This window comes from Olea europaea, unplaced genomic scaffold (genome assembly GCF_002742605.1).
Source record: "Olea europaea var. sylvestris unplaced genomic scaffold, O_europaea_v1 scaffold3127, whole genome shotgun sequence".
Taxonomy (NCBI): Eukaryota; Viridiplantae; Streptophyta; class Magnoliopsida; order Lamiales; family Oleaceae; genus Olea; species Olea europaea.
Genome location: NW_019250042.1, coordinates 37,516 through 57,014, shown reverse-complemented (window position 1 = coordinate 57,014; position 19,499 = coordinate 37,516). Strand labels below are relative to the sequence as shown.

At 32.4% G+C, this 19,499-nt stretch overlaps 1 protein-coding gene across 1 annotated transcript; it reads left to right on the top strand.

Annotated features, from left to right (window-relative positions):
- Positions 1–6,456: 6,456 nt before the first annotated feature.
- Positions 6,457–8,087, top strand: LOC111385329. The gene is made up of 2 exons (XM_023009707.1): positions 6,457–6,861; positions 7,083–8,087. Exons 1-2 carry the CDS (start codon positions 6,457–6,459, stop codon positions 8,085–8,087), a joined length of 1,410 nt encoding a protein of 469 aa, XP_022865475.1.
- The last annotated feature ends 11,412 nt before the right edge of the window (positions 8,088–19,499 follow it).

The window sequence follows — 19,499 nt, the reverse complement described above, 5'->3', positions numbered from 1 at the left end:
AAGATTATAGTTTCACGGTAAACGAACAAATTTGGTTTGGTCATACCACATGGCGTTTTCCATCACATTTATTGTCCTGACATATTGCTAGATGTCAATCTAGGATGAAGAATATGAATTGTTGATAAATTAAAAGGGCGTTCTAATTTATTAATTTTGATTAGATCAAAATAATAACTCACGCAGTTAAGTATCGTGATTGGGAACCTGATGGGTCGCATACAAAAGGAAAATTAGAATATTGTGGGTTGTCAATTAATTAATTTAACAAGCATTAGATAAATTAATTAAATAGGTTTCTTACTTATAGGCTTGAATTAATTAATTGGATTAATTAATTTATGGACCGTATTTAATTAAATGGGTTGATTAAATATTAAACCGGATTAGGAGACAAGCCAAGCCTATTTGTGCTTATATAAGTAAGTAGTTAGGGTTTACAATTTGTAGAAGATTTTATATTATTGCTAGTACAAGAGGAGAAAATCCTAGTTCCCTACAATTTTGTTCTCTGTGTGGAATTTCATTGGAGGCTGGACAATTGAACAACTGTGGGTGGTAGATCATGGCTTCTGAAATAAAAGAAAACTAAAGGAGTTTGCAGATTTCGCAAAAGGTATAATTTCTATTTAAATACAAAACAGATCCTTGGTGAGAATTGAAATCTAATTTATTTTCCGCTGTGTATGACAAGTAAATTCCCAACAATTCCCTTTGTCTCTTCTCCAAACCCCTTCGTTTCTAACAAATTTGACATGAGATTTTTTGGCATCTATGATAGATTGAAATTTAGGGTTTTATTTATCTATGTATTTGTAAATTAAAATTCAACAGACCCACCATTACAGAAGAAGGAAATGGAGAAAAAAAAAGTTTTATACAACTGAAAAATAATAGAATTAAATTAGCGAGAGATAAAGGAAACGAAAATCATAATTAAAATGGCAAGAAATACAACTCTGCTTTTCGTAATGCATTGATTCTTGGCTAAATCCCTTTGCCGTAACCATCGTTTCCCTCCAATATAAATATGGTGTTTATATTTCAATTTTATTTAGATTTTTATTTTATTAATTGAATAAGGGAATTTAGAAGAATGACAGAGATTGCTGATTCACGCCACCATCGAACGAGGGCTAAAAACTGAATTGAAAACTAGGAAATGGGAATAGATTGTAAGAGAAAAATAAAAGATGATATTCCATGACGAAGATAGGATAGCCGTTGTTAGAGTTACATTTTCTTTCTTATAATTATAATTTTTTTAAAGTCAGATATTAATTTTACCATGCATCGTCATTTCTTGAGAATTAAAATTTAAAAAAAAAAAAAACAACAAAGGCAATCTCCTAATTAATTTTCATTTTCCAAGATTCAAGAACAACTCAGTCTCTTCCCTATTTACTCTATCAACATTATGCTATATGTACATAATAATTTACATAATGATCTATCAATAGATGATGTGACAAGATTTATTGGATCAAAATCTCATAAATCAAATAACTTCCCCACTTAGATTTTTACACCTCATCATTATGCAATCAAAAAGTATTTTCCTTTCAAAAAAGTACCTGTAGTGTTGTGTGGGGAGAGAGAGAGCGCGCTGAAGATTGCATGTTTTGCTTAAGGCTTTTAAGGTGCAGTAGAAACAGTTTCTATTCTTGCAAAAGGTCTGATCAGAACATGTTATATATTTATGCACTGTCAATACATGAAAACACGATTATAATAGTAAAGAAAATGACAGAGGACATAAACGTCCTGTGATGGCAAGGGGCGGTTCGACCATTTTCTTCTCCCATACCGTCGGATATTTTTGTTACCTTGCCCTATTCTCATACTCAGTTACAATGGAATGGTATGGGAAGGGGTAGGTCCCTTGCCTTTTATTAAAAAAATTTATTTTATTTTTTGGTTTTTTATTTTTATATCTTAAAATATTATTTTCTTTCACCAACTTGTTAAGAAGAACTTATGTTCTCTTTGAAATTCGACGATAAATCTTTTCATTTTTTTTTTGATAAAAAATAAATTAACTTTAAAAAGGACAGATAGCAAGGCAGGACCATGTTTTCCGTACACGTTGGGGGCAACGACTCCTATCCCCACCCATTTACCCAATTAAGCGAGTAATCCCTGCCCATTCAAGGCGGGGCCTAAGAGTTTTTTTATCATCCCTATAAATATTGGAGAAACACATTATCTTTCTTGTTAATCATTAACATCCTTCTAGAGTTTTGGCAATGATGACCATGAGTACAGGTAAGGTAGGTGATAACCTAAGTCATGGCTTTTATGAAGGTCACGAAAATCATTACATATATAGATAAAATTACAAATAAAATAAAGTTCAAATACAATTAATCAACTCGATTCAGGTGTCTAACTAGCAAATATACTAATTTTCAATTAAAATATAAACGTTAGGTTAGTTCAGTTTTTATTTGTAGAAGTATTAAATGCTTAATTATATAGATATCTTAGAAAGTCCAATTAAAGTAGAATTTTATTTTTTAATTCCTATTGATGCTTCAAGGCAAGAATTGTTTGGTAAATTATTATATATTTTTAAAATATTTGAACTTGATATTGGTGATTTAAGAGGTCATGGTACAATAGATATCAATCATTAATGGAATAAGTAGAATGTTGTAAAATTAGGATATATCTGTTGATAATGTTATTAGTCACTTGAAAGCACTTATTTTATTTTTTAAGATATATTGAAAAAACTGGATTTGAATTTGACAAGATTAGTACTAATGAAAGTACTTTTCAAATAGAAGTTGAACATACATTTCGTAAAAAAAATAATATTATTCATAGAAAGAAGCGTTTTAATGAAAATTTTAATGATGATATAACACATTCAGGTGAAGTAATTTTAGAGTTGATTATTTTTTAAATATATTGATTAGGCACCTTCTTCACGTAAGTTAGGCTTGAACAATTTCAGAAAATATGAAAATATCTTCAAATTTTTGTTTGATTCTAAAAAATCGAAGACGGCAGAAAATAATTCTTTGAAGTGGTAGTGTGATAAGTTTGAAGAATTTTTTTAAAGCTGCAAACTTGATAAATTATTTGTTGAAATAGAACAAAAAGCAATTGAAATACTAGTCTATATTAAAATGATGGACTATTATTTTTCAAATGTGTGGATTGCTTGTGGAATATTATTGACTATACTAATTAAAATCGTATATGCCTAGAATTTCTTAAAGTGAAGTTGATAATATACTACATTCGTTAACAATGTCATAAGAAATGTTGAATGAATTCATTATGGTATCTATTGAAAAAGAAGTTTTAAAACAGAGTAGTTGTGATAATATAATTCTCGTGGTGAAAAGAGAACACAACAAAGAGAAGTTAATAGATTTGTGTGTATTTTATTAAGAACCAAAACCCTGTATTTATAAAATAGAATCAAAGATACAATAATAATAATTTCTAAGACTGCAGGGGTACAATTGTCATTTACTTATAAACACTAATAAATTTGCATTTTACAACACTCACCCTTGAATGATACATTACAAAATATCTACCTCATTAAAACCTTATTTGATAAAAATCCAATGGGAAAAAATCAAAATAAATGAAAAAAGAGTATAGTTATTTTGAAGTAAAATAAATGCTACCTCATTATAACCTTACTAGGAAAATCCAGTAGGATAAAACATACACAAGGGAAAAAGAGTACAGCTACTTCCCCTGAAGTTGATTACTGAAAATTTTTGAAACGACACATTCCAATCTCATGGAAAAATTTCTTGAATTTAGATGTTGACATTGCTTTTGTGAATAAATCGGCTACATTGTCACTTGAGCAAATTTGTTAGATATCGATATCACCATTCTTTTGACGCTCATGTGTATGAAAGAATTTTGGAAAAATATACTTTGTCCAGTCATCTTTGATCTAGCCTCCTCTGAGTTGTGCAATACAAGCTGCACTATCATCATACAAAATTGTAGGACTATCTTTTGATGAAGGTAACTAGCATAATTCTTGGATATGATGGGTCATGTGATAAAACATAAAATGTCATGTTTTACATCCATTAACACTCGCATTTTTGTAATTAATTAACACCTAAATGTACTCAGTACCCTTATATTTTTGTTTAAGTTGTAAGTGGATGGAAAATATGGAATTGGAAGAAAGGAACGAAAAACATGCGAAAACGAAGGAATTCCTAAGTTTGGGGACTAGAGTGTAAACATCCAATAGTTGGTTCGGATCACAAAATGATGATTGAAGATCATATGACATCAATTGGATGCAATTGGAGGTCAAAGGAATGAAATAATGTTGAAATATTTTCACAAATCAAATTCCAGTCGAAGAAGTTATGCGCTGGATTTTTAGTCTCAATTTGAGAGCCATTTATCGAGTAGGAAACAATTGAATTGGAATTTTTATTTCAGAATTCCTCCTAGATCTTTAAGTTATCTTTCCAACGCACTTTGAATCACCTCAATCAGAGTTCGAAGGAGAAAGTTATGATCAAATTATCAAGAGCGTCCAGGGACGACGCGTGTAACACAGTGCGCGCACATGAGCAAACAATGGCGTGCGCACAGCACCTCTTTTCCTCCAACCCAAGAGCAAAGTCATCCAATGGTGTGAGCGCAATGAAATATATGACGCGCGAGCAAGGACCAAAATTTCTGTGACGGCCAGTTTCCTTATTCTGATGAAATTCTACATGGAAACAATATTTTTGACATCTTATATACACCTAAAGACGCCAGAATGAGGGGAACCTCCTTTTCTGACCTAAAAATCTTATATTCTATGTATTCTTGGAGGCAAAGCACACCCCCATTCACTTCTACTCTATTTTGCTCTTAGAATTGCTGATGTACAACTAATTTCTCTCTTGGTCGAAGGATATTGAAGCCTTGGAATCATTTTCAATTGTGAGATCCACCTAATTTTCATTGTTTAATTTATATTTTTAGTATTGAATATTCTTCTATACTTAATTTCATGATTGTTATGTTTCATTACTAAAAGGATCCATTAGTTCATCATGCGTTTCAATTTATAGCTAAGTTAAATATCAAATCCGTAATTGTTTGATTAATTTAACTTGTGAAGCAACTAGGATTAGTAATTTGCTGCTTTAGGAAATTATTAAATCATAGGAGGAATATTTATCTAGGTTAAATGCAATCGCTTGGCTTGTGTTATCTAGTTCATTGATTTCTCAAATTCGGAAAGTCATTATTAAATTAAATTCTTGTGCTTGTCTAGGATTGTTTGGTAATGAGGATTAATAGATTGCTTGTTTCTAATTATTTAAAAGTAAGGAGAAATAGGAAATTATTTCGAATGGAAAATTATTTTCCAACGATGAATACTAAAAGTATGAATTAATAATTGTTTGTGGATCAATGACCAATTGTAAATCTCCAACGGTGGATGTTGACTTAGACCATGGTTCATTCTATTGATTTCACTTAATTCGATAATTTGCGTTTTCATTAATTGTTATTTTTAATAATTGTTTGTTTCAAAACCAAAAACCCCTTTTAGTTAATTTAGCATAAAAGATAGACTAAACACTCTTCGTGTGATCGACCCTTACTTCCACTACTATATTTATTTTGAGGAGAATAGGTTTTAATTTGGAGTGCCTGGGACAACACGCACCAAATTTTGGCAACGTTGTCGGGGAGTGATTTTGTTATCTTTGTGCTTTTGATTTGTTTCATTAGTTTTTGTTTTCAAAAAAACCAAAAAAAAAAAAGAAAAATTTGTTTATTTTGTTATTTTGTTTAGTTTAGTTTTTTCTTTCTTTTTGCTTCCTTGATTGTTTATGTCCATAACTCGATCCTCTAACCAAGGTGATTTGCAGTACGATTTAGAAACAGAAAGAACTTTGCACAAGTTGAGGATTGGCATGGCTAGGAATCAAACTTTGAAAGAGCTTTCAGCTCCGGATTTGCATCAACAACCCTTATGCATAACTTTCCCTAATTTAGATGCTAATACTACTTTTGAATTAAAATCACGGCTAATACATCTATTGCCCACTTTTCATGGTCTTGTAGGTGAAGATCCCAATAAACATTTGAAGGAATTCCACGTGGTTTGCACAAGCATGAAACCTATGGGGGGTAATTGAAGAGCAAATTAAACTGAGAGTCTTTCCGTTCTCTCTGAAGGATTCAGCTAAGGACTGGCTCTACTATCTACCATCTGGAAGTATTACAACATGGAATGAAATGAAGAGGCTATTTCTAGAAAAATACTTTCCAGCCTCAAGGGCAACAAATACTAGAAAAGAAATTTGTGGAGTGAGGCAGGGTAACAGGGAATCTCTACACGAATATTGGGAGCGTTTCAAGAAACTGTGTGCAAGTTGCCCCCATCATCAAATCAGTGAATAGCTTCTTTTCCAATATTTCTATGAAGGTCTTCAACCCATGAAATGAAGTATGGTCGATGCTGCAAGTGGAGGAACTTTGGTGGATAAAACTCCCGAGGGTGCAAGGAATTTGATTGCAAACATGGCAGCCAACTCTCAACAATTTGGCACTAGACTTGACACTCCTTCTAGACATGTTAATGAGGTAAATGTTTCATCTCTTGAACAACAACTTGCGAGTCTAACTTCTCTTGTTTATCAAATGGCTGCAGGTAATATGCAAATGACGAAGGCATGTGGAATTTGCTCGGTGGCAGGACATCCAACTGACATGTGCCCAACTCTCCAAGAAGATAAACAAGTTAATGGAGTAAGCAGCTTTCCTGAACAACCACAAAGGAATTATAATCCTTACTCGAAAACCTACAATCCAGGATGGAGGGATCATCCTAATTTTAGCTATGGGAATCAACAAGTGAATCAACCAAACATCTAGCAATATAGATAGCCCTATCTTCCTAGACAACAACAGGACCAAACTTCAAGTTCTGGTATGTCTCTAGAGGATATTGTTAAGTCTTTGGCCACTAACACTTTACAATTTCAACAGGAAACAAAACAATTCCAACAGGAGGTAAGGGCAAGAATTGAAAATTTGGAGAATCAAATGGGTCAAATGGCAACCGCAATCAATAGGCTAGAAGCACAAGGTTTGGGAGAATTATCCTCTCAACCAATGGTCAATCCAAGGAAAATGTAAGTGCAATCTTGTTGAGGCGTGGTAAGGAAGTTGAAATTCCAAGGGCAGCCCCTACATCATTGGAGCAGGAAAAGGATAAAGATGTCCTTAAAGAAAAGAGTGTTCCCAACGATGATGGCGTACCTAAGCGTAAGTTTCCACCCCTTTCTAAGTATAAACCAGTGCCCCCTTTCTCTCAGGCTTTAGTAGAACCTAGGAAAGATGAACATAATCATGAACTTTATAAAAATTTCCATAAATGTGAGGTAAACATTCCATTGTTGGATGTTATTAAACAAGTACCTCGTTATTCTATGTTCTTGAAGGAATTGTGTACCCTTAAAAGAAAACAAAAACTTAAAAGGTGTGAAAAAATAAACGTAGGGAAAAATATTTCTGCAGTCATTCAAAGAAATCTCCCTACAAAGTGCAAAGATCCAGGCATGTTTAGCGTCCCTTGCACGATAGGTAACACTAGGTTTGAAAAAGCCATGTTAGACTCAAGAGCTTCTATTAATATCATGCCATACTCTGTGTACGCTTCTTTAAAACTTGGACCTTTGAATGAAACTGGTGTCATAATTCAACTAGCCGATAAATCTAATACCTATCCTAAGGGTGTAGTTGAGGATGTTCTCATGAAGATTAATGATTTGATTTTTCTTCCTGACTTCTATGTGCTTGATATGGAATATAGTCATCAAACTATTCCCATTTTGCTAGGAAGACCATTCTTAAGGACGTCCAAAGCTAAAATAGATTTTTATAGTGGCATACTTACTATTGAATTTGATGAAAAAATCAATGAATTTAACATTTATGATGCCATGAAACATCCTGATGAAACTAACCCTATTTATTCTATTCAAGTGATTGATAATTTAGAACAGGAAGTTTTAGAACTTGATGAAAACAATGCAGTGAAAGTTGCCATTGATAAGCATATTGAGGATGTGAATTAGGAGTTACCCTCGAATACTGCCTTGCAGGAAACCATTGCAGCATTGAATGCTTCTCCAAAGTCACCAAAATTAGGTAAAAGTTCGCATATTGTTTTGTCAATTGCTAACGAGAGGCCTTTCTATGCAGGTTTCCAAATGGATGAAGTGAGAACATGGGACCTTGGGAACCCAATTGATGTCGGTTGAGGAAGGAAGCAATAAGTCTAGCCAAAGAAAATAAACAAAGGCACTGCTTGGGAGGCAACCCAAGAGGAGTTCGTTCCGTTATCTTTTTATTTTTATCTTTTTATATTCATATGTTTGGTTAATGTTATCATTTTCTTTGCATTTTACCTTACATTGGGACAACGTATGTTTTAAGTGCGGGGAAAGGAATTTAGGTTGAGTCCAAAATTTTCAGTTCGTATTTTTTTTTGTGTTTATTTTTAACTTTTTGATAAGACTTCAACATAAGAGGGAGAAAACAAAGTAGTTTTGAACAATTTTGGTTGTTTATGCTAGTTGCTAGGTTCAATTTAGCTTCTGAAGTATTCATAACATGATTGAATAAATAATCTCCCAACTTAGAGTTAATTAGTGTGGTTAATTTCTTTGAGGATGGTAGTAACTAGATTTCGTAGACAAAAAGCCAATGAGATTTTGAGCTTTTAGACTGACACATCCATAGCAGTAGTGATACTCTTCCATGGACTTGTTTCTCTAGAACTTGCCCTGATTCTCTTCAAGGTCACATTGATACATGCATGCATGAACATGATTAAGGCCATCTTTGTTGCATAAGTTAGCTACCTTAGCCAAATAGCCTACCCTATAATTAATTTTTCCCTTGTTGAACCCCTTTGAGCCTTATAGCCTTTTCTTTTTTTAACCCATATTACAAGCTTTAAATCTAGAAAAGCAATATCTTTACCCAAGCTGTAAAGCTAGTAGAGTGTTCTTCTTCATTTTGATACATATGGGAGTGCAAAAGAAATAAGTGTGGGGGTGTATGAATCTATGGTAGGACTGCGATTGGTGGGATGGAACATATTATTCAATTTCAATTCATAAGTTCCATTATTAGTGCAATATTTTGAGTTGAGAAAAAAAAAAGAGGGGATAAAAAAAAAGTGATGGAGGAAATGATCTTCAATGTTCCAAAATTATTCTATGTTCGTAATTCCTCCTAGTATCACAAGAAAATGAGTGGGTTGTGTGAAATAGATGCAAGGAAGTTGTGAATGGAGAGATTGATCTTACACGTTTTGTATATACATTTGAGCTGAGTTAATTCATCTTTACTCTACTAGTTTTAATGGCGTTTGAGTCACTTATCCAAATACTTCCCACCTGGACCCTAAGCCACGTTACAACCCATAGAAAAGACCTTATGATTTGTGTAATGCATGTGATCTAATAGGTGGAGAATGAGAAGATATGCAAGCATATGGTAGAACATGTTTATTGGAATAAACTTGAGCGAAACACTTACCCATTAAACACATGAGAGTTGAATGCTTATATTATGTGAGTGTTTACAAGTTTGGTTTATTCCATCTTCATATGAGAATACTTGCTAATTGATTATAAGTTGTGTGAGAAGGTTTATCATGATGTGTTATATGTTTTAAAGAGTTTGTTTGTTCTATGTTGATTGCATTCCAATTTTGATATTTTTGGGAAAAATAAAATTTGAGTTTACTCGAGGATGAGTAAAAGCTAAGTGTGGGGGGAATTCATAAGACATAAAATGTCGTATTTTACATCCATTAATACTTGCACTTTTGTGATTAATTAACGCCTAAATGTACTCAGTATCCTTATATTTTGGTTTAGGTTGTAACTGGATGGAAAATATGGATTTGGAAGAAATGAACGAATAACGTGCGAAAACGAAGGAATTCCTAAGTTTGGGGACTACAGTGTAAATATCCAATAGTTGATTTAGATCACAAAACGATGATTGAAGATCATATGACATCATTTGGATGCAATTGGAGGTCAAAGGAATGAAATAATGTTGAAACATTTTCACAAATCAAATTCCAGTCGAAGAAGTTATGCGCCGAATTTTTAGCTTCAATTTGAGAGCCATTTTTCAAGTAGCAAACAATGGAATTGGAAAATTTTTATTTCAGAAAGAATTCTAGCTCTTTAAGTCATCTTTCCAACACATTTTTGAATCATCTCAATCAGAATTTGGAAGAGAAAGTTATGATCAAATTATCGAGAGTTGTCCAGGGATGACGCGTGTAACCCGGAACGGGCGCACAGGCAAACAATGGCGCACGCGCAGCACCTCTTTTCTCCAACCCGAGAGAAAATTCATCCAATGGTGCGCGGGTAACCTCCTTTCTGACCTAAAAATCTTATATTCTACGAATTCTTGGAGGCAAAGTACGCCCCCATTCCCTTCTACTCTATTTTGCTCTTAGAATTGATGATGTACAACTAATTTCTCTCTTGGTCGAAGGATATTGAAGCCTTGGAATCATTTTCAATTGTGAGATCCACCTAATTTTCATTGTTTAATTTATGTTTTTAGTATTGAATATTCTTCTATGCTTAATTTCATGATTGTTATGTTTAATTACTAAAAGGATCCATTAGTTCATCATGTGTTTCAATTTATAGCTAAGTTAAATATCAAATTCGTAATTTTTTGATTAATTTAACTTATGAAGCAACTAGGATTAGTAATTTGCTACTTTAGCAAGTTATTAAATCTTTGGAAGAATATTTATCTAGATTAAATGCAAACGCTTGGCTTGTGTTATCTAGTTTATTGATTTCTCTGATTCGGAAACCCAATATTAAATTAAATTCTCACGCTTGTCTAAGATTGTTTGGTAATGAGGATTAATTAGATCACTTGTTTCTAATTAATTAAAAGTAAGGAGAAATAGGAAATTCTTTCGAATGGGAAATTATTTTCCAACGATGAATACTAAAAGTATGAATTAATAATTGTTTGTGGATCAATGACCAATTGTAAATCTCCAACAGTGGATGTTGACTTAGTCCATGGTTTGTTCTATTGATTTCATTTAATTCGATAATTCGCATTTACATTAATTTCTATTTTTAATAATTGTTTGTTTCAAAACCAAAAACCCCATTTTGGTTAACTTAGCATAAAAGATAGACTAAACACTCTTTATGGGATCGACCCTTACTTCCACTACTACATCTATTTTGAGGAGTATAGATTTTAATTTGGGGATCCATTTTAGTACGTTGTAGGGGTGAAATAGGGACTTGAATAGCACAACTAAAAATTTGTAGGTGAGAAATAACAGGTTCATGACCAAATGCAAGTTTCAAAGGCGAATATTGATAATATGCAGTTGGTCTAATATGAACTAATGATGCAACATGTAATATGACGTAACCCCAAAATGAAGTTGGGAGTTTTGTTTTCATGAATAATAGTCTAGCAAAACGACTCCGTCAAACCATTTTGTGTATAGACATGTGCTCTATCACAGCACTCACTTACTCTGTTAAGAAAGTAGTCTTCTTGACATAGTGCTTCCTTTTTACAGTACACAAGTCCTTAAGGACTTTAGAATATGTGGGGACCTGGGAAGAGAGGCAGATTGATTTTTACTTGTTTAAGATGCTCTAGAATTTCACTATGTTGCCTGACAAATTTTGAGGTAGACTTGAGGCCTACAGTGAAAAGCACTCGTGCGCTAGATTTTCCACTACCTTCTCACATGGGATATTCTCTTTTGAACTACTAGGCACCTTTTCATTTTCCTTAGGTTTGAAAATTGGTTCTACGACCTTACCAGACCGAGTGGTTATGGCATTTACTTCTCTAAGATTGCTTTCTCCTGATCCTAAAGTTTTTGCCATGTGTTGGCCCCTAGGGTCCGGTTAAGCTTGTGCTAGAAATTTTTCCCACTCTCCTACAGCTAAGACATTAGTTAGTTTGGACATATGAGATTTTATTTCCTTGTTTTTTTCAACAATTTGGGTGATCATAGTCTTAAAATTTTGGTTAGTCTTACTATGTGCCTCTATAAATGCATGTAGCGCGTCTTCTAAAGAGTTCCTAGAGGACGTGAGCTGATATAGAGGTAGAGTGTGAAATTTACTTGGCTAGCCTTTCGATTTCCAGCTGAGATTGGGGTGATTCCGCCACCCCGAATTGTATGTTTCAGAAAAAGGGAGAATAAGGCTTTTGGTATTTGCCTAAGGCAATACAGTGTTCCTCATAAACTTTTCTCATCTCAACGTAGGTAGCACACTCTTGAGCTAGATGATCAGTTCCATCACAAACAAAACATGATCCTAAAGATTCAACATGGGAAACAGTGCTTTGAGTCCTTAGCACGCAAGGTTTCAAGTTCACTAGGGAGGGCTTCCTCTTTAGCTCTAAAGCTATCCTCCTCCATAAGATGATATATACATGTACTAGTCGGGTTTCCTGTAGGTCGTGAGCTATTAGTACTTTCAGTGGCGCTAGGTCCAGTCCAAGTATGAGCCTTCTCGGCTAACTCATCTAAATACTCTATGGCCTCATTCGGATCTTTTCGCAAGAAATCACCATTACACATCATCTCAACGAATTAACGCTCCCTAGGTGTTAATCCCTTATAAAAGTAACTCACTATACGCTAACTCTCATATTCATAGTGGGGGCAAAGGGCTTGCAGTTCTTTGAATATTTCCCAGGCCTGATATAAAGGCTCACTGTCTTTTTAAGTGAAAGATTAAATTTGCTTCTTAAGGGCACTAGTCTTATGGTGGGGAAAGTATTTATTAAAGAATGTTTGTGTCATTTTAGCCCAAGTACCAATCGAACATGGTCTCAGAGAAAACAGCCATCTCTTTGCTCTCTCTTTAAGTAAAAGCGGGAAAATTTTTAGCCTGACTGCAAGTTGTACCATATTGATTGTAGAAGGCAGCAACCACTTCCTCAAATTCCCTAATATGCACGTATGAGATTTTACTGTCAAGTCCATGAAAAGTGGGAAGAAGTTGAATCATTCCCAGTTTAAGTTCTATACGTGGCATATTAGGTGGAAACATTATGTATGATGGTGTGGATGTGCGTGTGGGATGCAAATAATCATGTAAAGTCCTATAAGGTGCATCACCATGCTCACTATCAGACATTTGTATTATGTGATATGGTGTTCATGGCAATAGATGTGGTATCAAAAAAGGGTTAGAAAGTGATTCAAACATTGGTTGAAGCTTTGAAATGAATCGCACTCACTTATCTCGATGTCTGTTCATAAAACACAAAAAAAAATGAAATTAGATGAGAAATAAAAATATAACTAAGAAAATAAACTAAACTAACTAAAAAATGTAGAAGAGAAATGAAGTCACCATTTCGCTCGAGAATCTTTCAATTATTTGTACTATCTCCCTAGCAACAACGCCAAAATCTGATTATACCCAAAGAATAATGCCGTATTTGTAACACTTTGGGGTGTCGATTCCATAGGGAGATTGATGAATTGTTTAAAAGATTTGACAAACTATGGTTTTTGAGGTTACGAGAGGAACTTATTAATCTGAATGAAATTTAAATATCAAAGTGTGAGATTAGTGAAGCACCAAAATTCACTCTCTCGGATTGGATCAATCAACACCAATCATTCATGCATCTTACTCAAAAATCTAGGTTCCTATAATACATTCCTACATTAATCTATTGAAATTAGATTCAAAAGCAATCATATACATCAAGCATAAGGCAGTAAGGAATCACACCAATGAGATTAATTGAAATTGGAATTCAATAAATATTCGATCAAACTATAGAAAGAGCATAACTAATACTATGAAAAATCTAATAAGAATTAAGCCACTTCAAAACCAATTCATGAAGAAAAACCTAGATCAATTTAATTTCACTTATAATTCTAGAATTTAGGCTTCCTAAAAACATATTCCACTTTGATTTATTGAAATATGATTCAAGAAACAATTATATACCTCGAGCATAAAACTGTAATAAGATCATATCAATAAATCAATTGAAGTTTAAATCCAACAAATATTTTCGTCATTCAATGGAAAAAAACGTAATTGAATCCATGAACAATTTAATAAAAACTAAACAAACTTAAAAAGTATAATAAGGTAGAAATCTAAATTCCAAAATTATTCAACAATGAAAAGCACGTTACATGAATGAAAAGATATTAAAATCGCTAAATCCGATCGAGATCCTTCGTGGTTTCACCAAATAATTTAGTTCTCCATTGATTTTTTGTGCTCAAGATGAGAGAAAAGAGATAGGAAATGAAAGGAGGTGTGTTCTGGTCGAATTAGGGCTTAAAACCGAGTGCCAAATTTTTTCCAAAAGAGGTTGAATGAAATAAGGAAACTTGAAGATTCGGCCAAAAATTGTTCTATGCAACTACTTTCAGTATTTTGGTCATAACTTTCTCTTCCAACATTCGATTAAGGCAATTCAAAGTGTGTTGGAAAGCTAATACAAAGGGATACAATTTTTATAGAAATAGGTCTTTCTGAATTCGAAAGTTTACTAGGTCAAACGTAGGTCTCAATCTCCAACTGAAAATCTGATAAATCCTTAGGCGGTCAAAATTTGATCTGTAAAAATATTATGGTCATATTTAACTTTTTTTGACTTCTAATTGCATCCAATGGGCTCCTAACTTTCTCAAATCATCATTCCATCGCCCGTCTCATCTTTAGATTATTTTCAATTTGGTTCCTGAACTTTCACTTTCTCCTATTTTGGTCCTTTTTCGCTCTTTTCCTCCAAATTTCATATTTTTTACCAAAATGCAACTTGAATCAGAACATAAATATAATGAGTGCATTTTGATGTCAAATAATCACACGAATACAATAATTAAGAAGGAAAAATATTATATTTTACACTATTAGTAGTGGCCATCTAGTAGAAAAATCAATTAATACCATAACATAACGAAATGGTCCACATGGTGGGTGTATTGGCCCATATATATCTCCATGAATTCTTTCCAAGAAAGTTGGAGATTCAATATTGACATTTGTATTCGAAGATTTAATGACTAACGTGCCTTGCGAACAAGCTAAACATGGATAATCATTTAGGTAAAGAATCTTCTTGTTGTTTAAAGGATGTCCATATGAGTTGTTTATTATTTGACGCATCATTATAGCTTCTAGATGTCCAAGTTGATCATGCCAAAGTATAAAATATTTTGGGTCAGCAAACTTTTAGTTGGTGATATTATTTGATTTAATCATTTTTATAAATATATAATACATGTCAGATGGGAGTACATTAAATTTTTCTCTTATCTACTTTTTACTAAATACAAAAGAAGTTATGCAAAGATATTCAACATTACTTTCTTGCATCATTTCAATATGATATCTATTGCAGCGAATATCTTTAAAACAAAGCAAATTTATTCTAGATTTGCTAGAATAAAATGTATCGTCAATATATAATTTTGTATTATTTGGTAAAATAATATAAGTTTTTTCGGAGCTTTCAATAATATTTGATGCACCTGATATCGTATTAACATTATTTTCTTCTAATTTTAAGTTCAAAAAATATATTTTATTTTGAAAAATAGAATGTGTAGTTGTACTATCAATCAAACATATGTCTTGACAAGTCATCATGAATCTATCAATATAACAAAATAGATATATTTAAAAAAAAAACTTGAATTTAAATTTAAAAGGGCAAACATAATTAATACTGTAAAATTAACTATGCATAGTAAAGTTCAAAATTTTTGCAAAAAGTAAAATCATATTTCAAACTAAAATTTTAAAATAAAAGGAAATACTAGAGACAGAGAAAATAAACTAATTTATATCTTCCATCTTACTGCCCCCAATCAAATGGTCAATATTTCCATTCGGATCAGCAAAGAAATCAGAAACATCCAAATGAATCACATCAATTGGACCATTATAACCAGCAAAATTTGTCTCCACTTTTCCCTTTCCCTTGATTGATTTTTGGTAGAGATCCACAAGATATTTTGCCGTACGACAATTACATGTACAATGCCCCTTCATTCCATATCTAAACCAACTTTCTTCTTGTAACTTTTTAGATGTGCTATTTCGTATGCTTTGTGTCTTTTGAAATTGTTGTCATGTTGATTATATCGCCCATGGTTTATTCCATGTGCACATTCGCGTCCACATCCAAATCTGTGTCCATGTCCATATCCATGTCCACGTTCTTGTTTTGATATTGCATTTGCATCAGGTAATGCAGTACCATTTACTTTAGGCAATGGTACAGAACCTGTTGGACGTAACCCCACGAATTTTCATCAGCAATTCATTATTTTGTTCAGCAACAGCGGACAAGATATAAATTCTGAGTGCTTTTTGAAACCACATTAATGATATGGCTGCTGCAGGAAAAGGTGGAAAACGTTTTCTCCAACATATTTTCATCGGTGTTTTTTTCTTCACATAAGGTCAATTTTGAACATATTCTAAATAGTTCAAAATTGTACTCACTAGGAGTTCTAAAGTCTTGTAAACAAAGCGCATCCACTCATAGTGGGCTTTGGGAAATACTATTGTCCTTTGATGATCAATTCTCTCAATTATTTTTTTTTTCCAAAAGAACCTATGGATCTTTTTCAATAAGATATTCAATTTTCAATTCATCGTGAAGATGATGTCAAAGGAAGATGAGTGCTTTTATAAGATCCTGTACGGATTCTTTGTTTCCTTCTTTTATTTTCTCTCCCAAACCTTTTAAGATAAGATGGATATCAGCATCTAGTACTCATGATAGATAGTTTTTTTTCAGATATATCAAGTGCTGCAAACTCAAGTCTTGTAATATTTACCATTTAATTAACTACATAATAAAGAAAATATAATTAATTTCAAAGAATATGATTAAATATCACATAATAGTTAATTAAATAGTCAATATTAACATGACATAAGTTACATGTTTTCCTTCAGAGATAAACACTAAAATAATATGATCTTCGAAACATGTGTACTTCAGGAGCATATTGTATTTTATTATTACATCTTCAAGAGTAATATATCAATATTCTTCTGAAATATTGAAAATTATAATTTATGCGCTTCAGGAGCAAGTAATATTTTTCAAGAATATTAATTATAATATTATGCTACTTCTGAAGTAACAACGAATCATTTATAATAGATAGACCTACAATTAATATTCTTATAAAATATTAACTATAATTTTGAGCTACTTCAAGAGTAACGACATGATATATTATCAATTTAAAATTTAAAATAGAACATCTAAAGTTATTTAATTAGGTAAAAGACACATATAATATTCAAAAGTAGTAAATATTAAAATTTGGAACAATTGTCGCTGCCTTTAAGACTAATCAAATATGGAATAACTAATGGGCATGTAAGTATAATTATCATTTCAAGAATTCTGGGCACATAAAAAAATTATTGTACCATTCCAATTATTAGAGTATTGACAAAAACACTTGAATCTTGAAAAACGAAATATGTACAGAGAGAGAATTGAAAAAGATTTGAAGGGACATGAATTAAAAAGGCGAACAATATATATTAATTTCACAATTTGAAGTTTAATATGATTGAAACGTGCAGAAGAAGATTAACGTGAATTGATGTGTAAGCATATATATATATATATATATATATAATCACATGTGATAAAAAAATTACTAAATTCCCAAAACTTCGAGGAATTATTCTTTTTCATAACGTGTTGTGAAAAGAGAAGAAAGGAGAATATAATAGAGAGAAGTCAATAGCCTTATGTGTATTTTATTAAGAACCAATGACCCGTATTTATTAGGCAGAATCAGGATACAACAGTAATAATTTTAAGGGTTTCACGGGTACAATTATTATTCACTTATAAACCCTAATAAACTTACATTTTACAACAATTAATATTTCTATTTAATAAAAATTATTATCACTACTACCATGTATATATTTTTAAATATTTACAGGCCCCATATTTAAAGTTAGCATAAGGCTCCTAAAATTTGAAGATCGCCCTTGGGGTTTGGTGTAGAACTGCATAGATAATATCATACTGAAATTTTTCAATGTGATCCATGTCTCTTCGAAAGTTACATGATCCGTGTCTCTTCAAACAATATAGAAGCATTTTTTCCACTTAAGAAACACGCTTATTCTTGTACAAAGTAGCCTTGTAAATAGTTAATTGTTCAACCTGGCATTACCAGGGTAATCATAGGCCCTGATAATATAGAATGGTTTCTCCACCAATAGCTCTTGGTAGTTGATTTTAGTTTTGACAAGCAATGTTTGCTAACATCACAAATTGAAAATTATAGTACTTGGGAAAGTGTTACAACTGAATACTGAGCATCAACTATGCATACTAGTTAATTCCGAGGACTAGTTGAAGTCAAGATCCTATTGATTCTTAGCGGAATCATTCAAGCGTATCAAAATTGGATCTAAGACTAAGAAAAATTCTTCCAAGCAAAGCAAAATTTTGCTTAAACATGACCTACTAATAATTTGTGTTCCAAGAAAAACTCTTCAAGAAATTGCAAAGAAATCCCACCATAACATAAAATAAATAAAAACTCCTTATCAATAAATAATGAAACATAAACATAAAATGTAACCTGGATCTATCTCGTAGAGCTAGCATACTGCAAAATTATTTAGTTTGAATGTGGACAATTGAGGGATGAGAATGAAAAGATGGAATGATTTTTCACATCTCTTCAGATCAAACAGATGAATATTTTCTACGAAAATAGGACTGCATCTATGCTTTTTCTTTACGAATATGTTATTTTTTGGGCATTTTTAACAATATAAATATCACGTCTTATTCCTACTTTGGCATGTTTCATTTTCAGGATTTTAGCCCCGATTAGGAAAGAATTAAAACTAATATTAAAATACAGTTGATTCAACTTTTATTCCATGTGAAGTTGCGTAGTTTTTCATATAGCATTCCTAGAAGAGGGTTATTTCATAGCTGATGTCTCATATCTTGAAGAGTAACGGCATAGATTGAATCTGCCGCAAATTATGTGGATCCAAATTTTGTAATGAAAATTAACATGAAAAGATTGGTTGTATAAGAGGGATTAAGTAATTAAGCATAAAGAGCAAGAAACCTATCCAGAATGGTCCTGTTCCGTCCATTTTGACACATTTATTGTTCAGAAAACTTGCTACGTTTGTGTTTGATTTTTGGGGGTTGTGGATCATTTATAACCGCAGCTAGAAAGAGTTGGTGGCTATACATACAGCACTTGGTGCTGTACATATTTACAGCCTTCTCACAAAATGTGGGGTCTGCAATTATTTTAATCGCGATCCTCACTCCTACATATCACTTCTCTTTTACTAGAGCGAGATGATTAGAATTTCTTTTCTACTTTATTTTTATTTTATTTAAGGTTTGGATTTGTTGGGTTAATTCTTAAATAAATTTTTTTT

What these genes read in the sequence shown, in the direction of transcription:
- LOC111385329 (XM_023009707.1), top strand. Translation starts at nt 6,457, where the DNA reads ATGGTCGATGCTGCAAGTGGAGGAACTTTGGTGGATAAAACTCCCGAG. An exon ending in TTAGCTATGGGAATCAACAA is followed by an intron (nt 6,862 to 7,082) that starts GTGAATCAACCA and finishes CGCAATCAATAG; the next exon opens with GCTAGAAGCACAAGGTTTGG.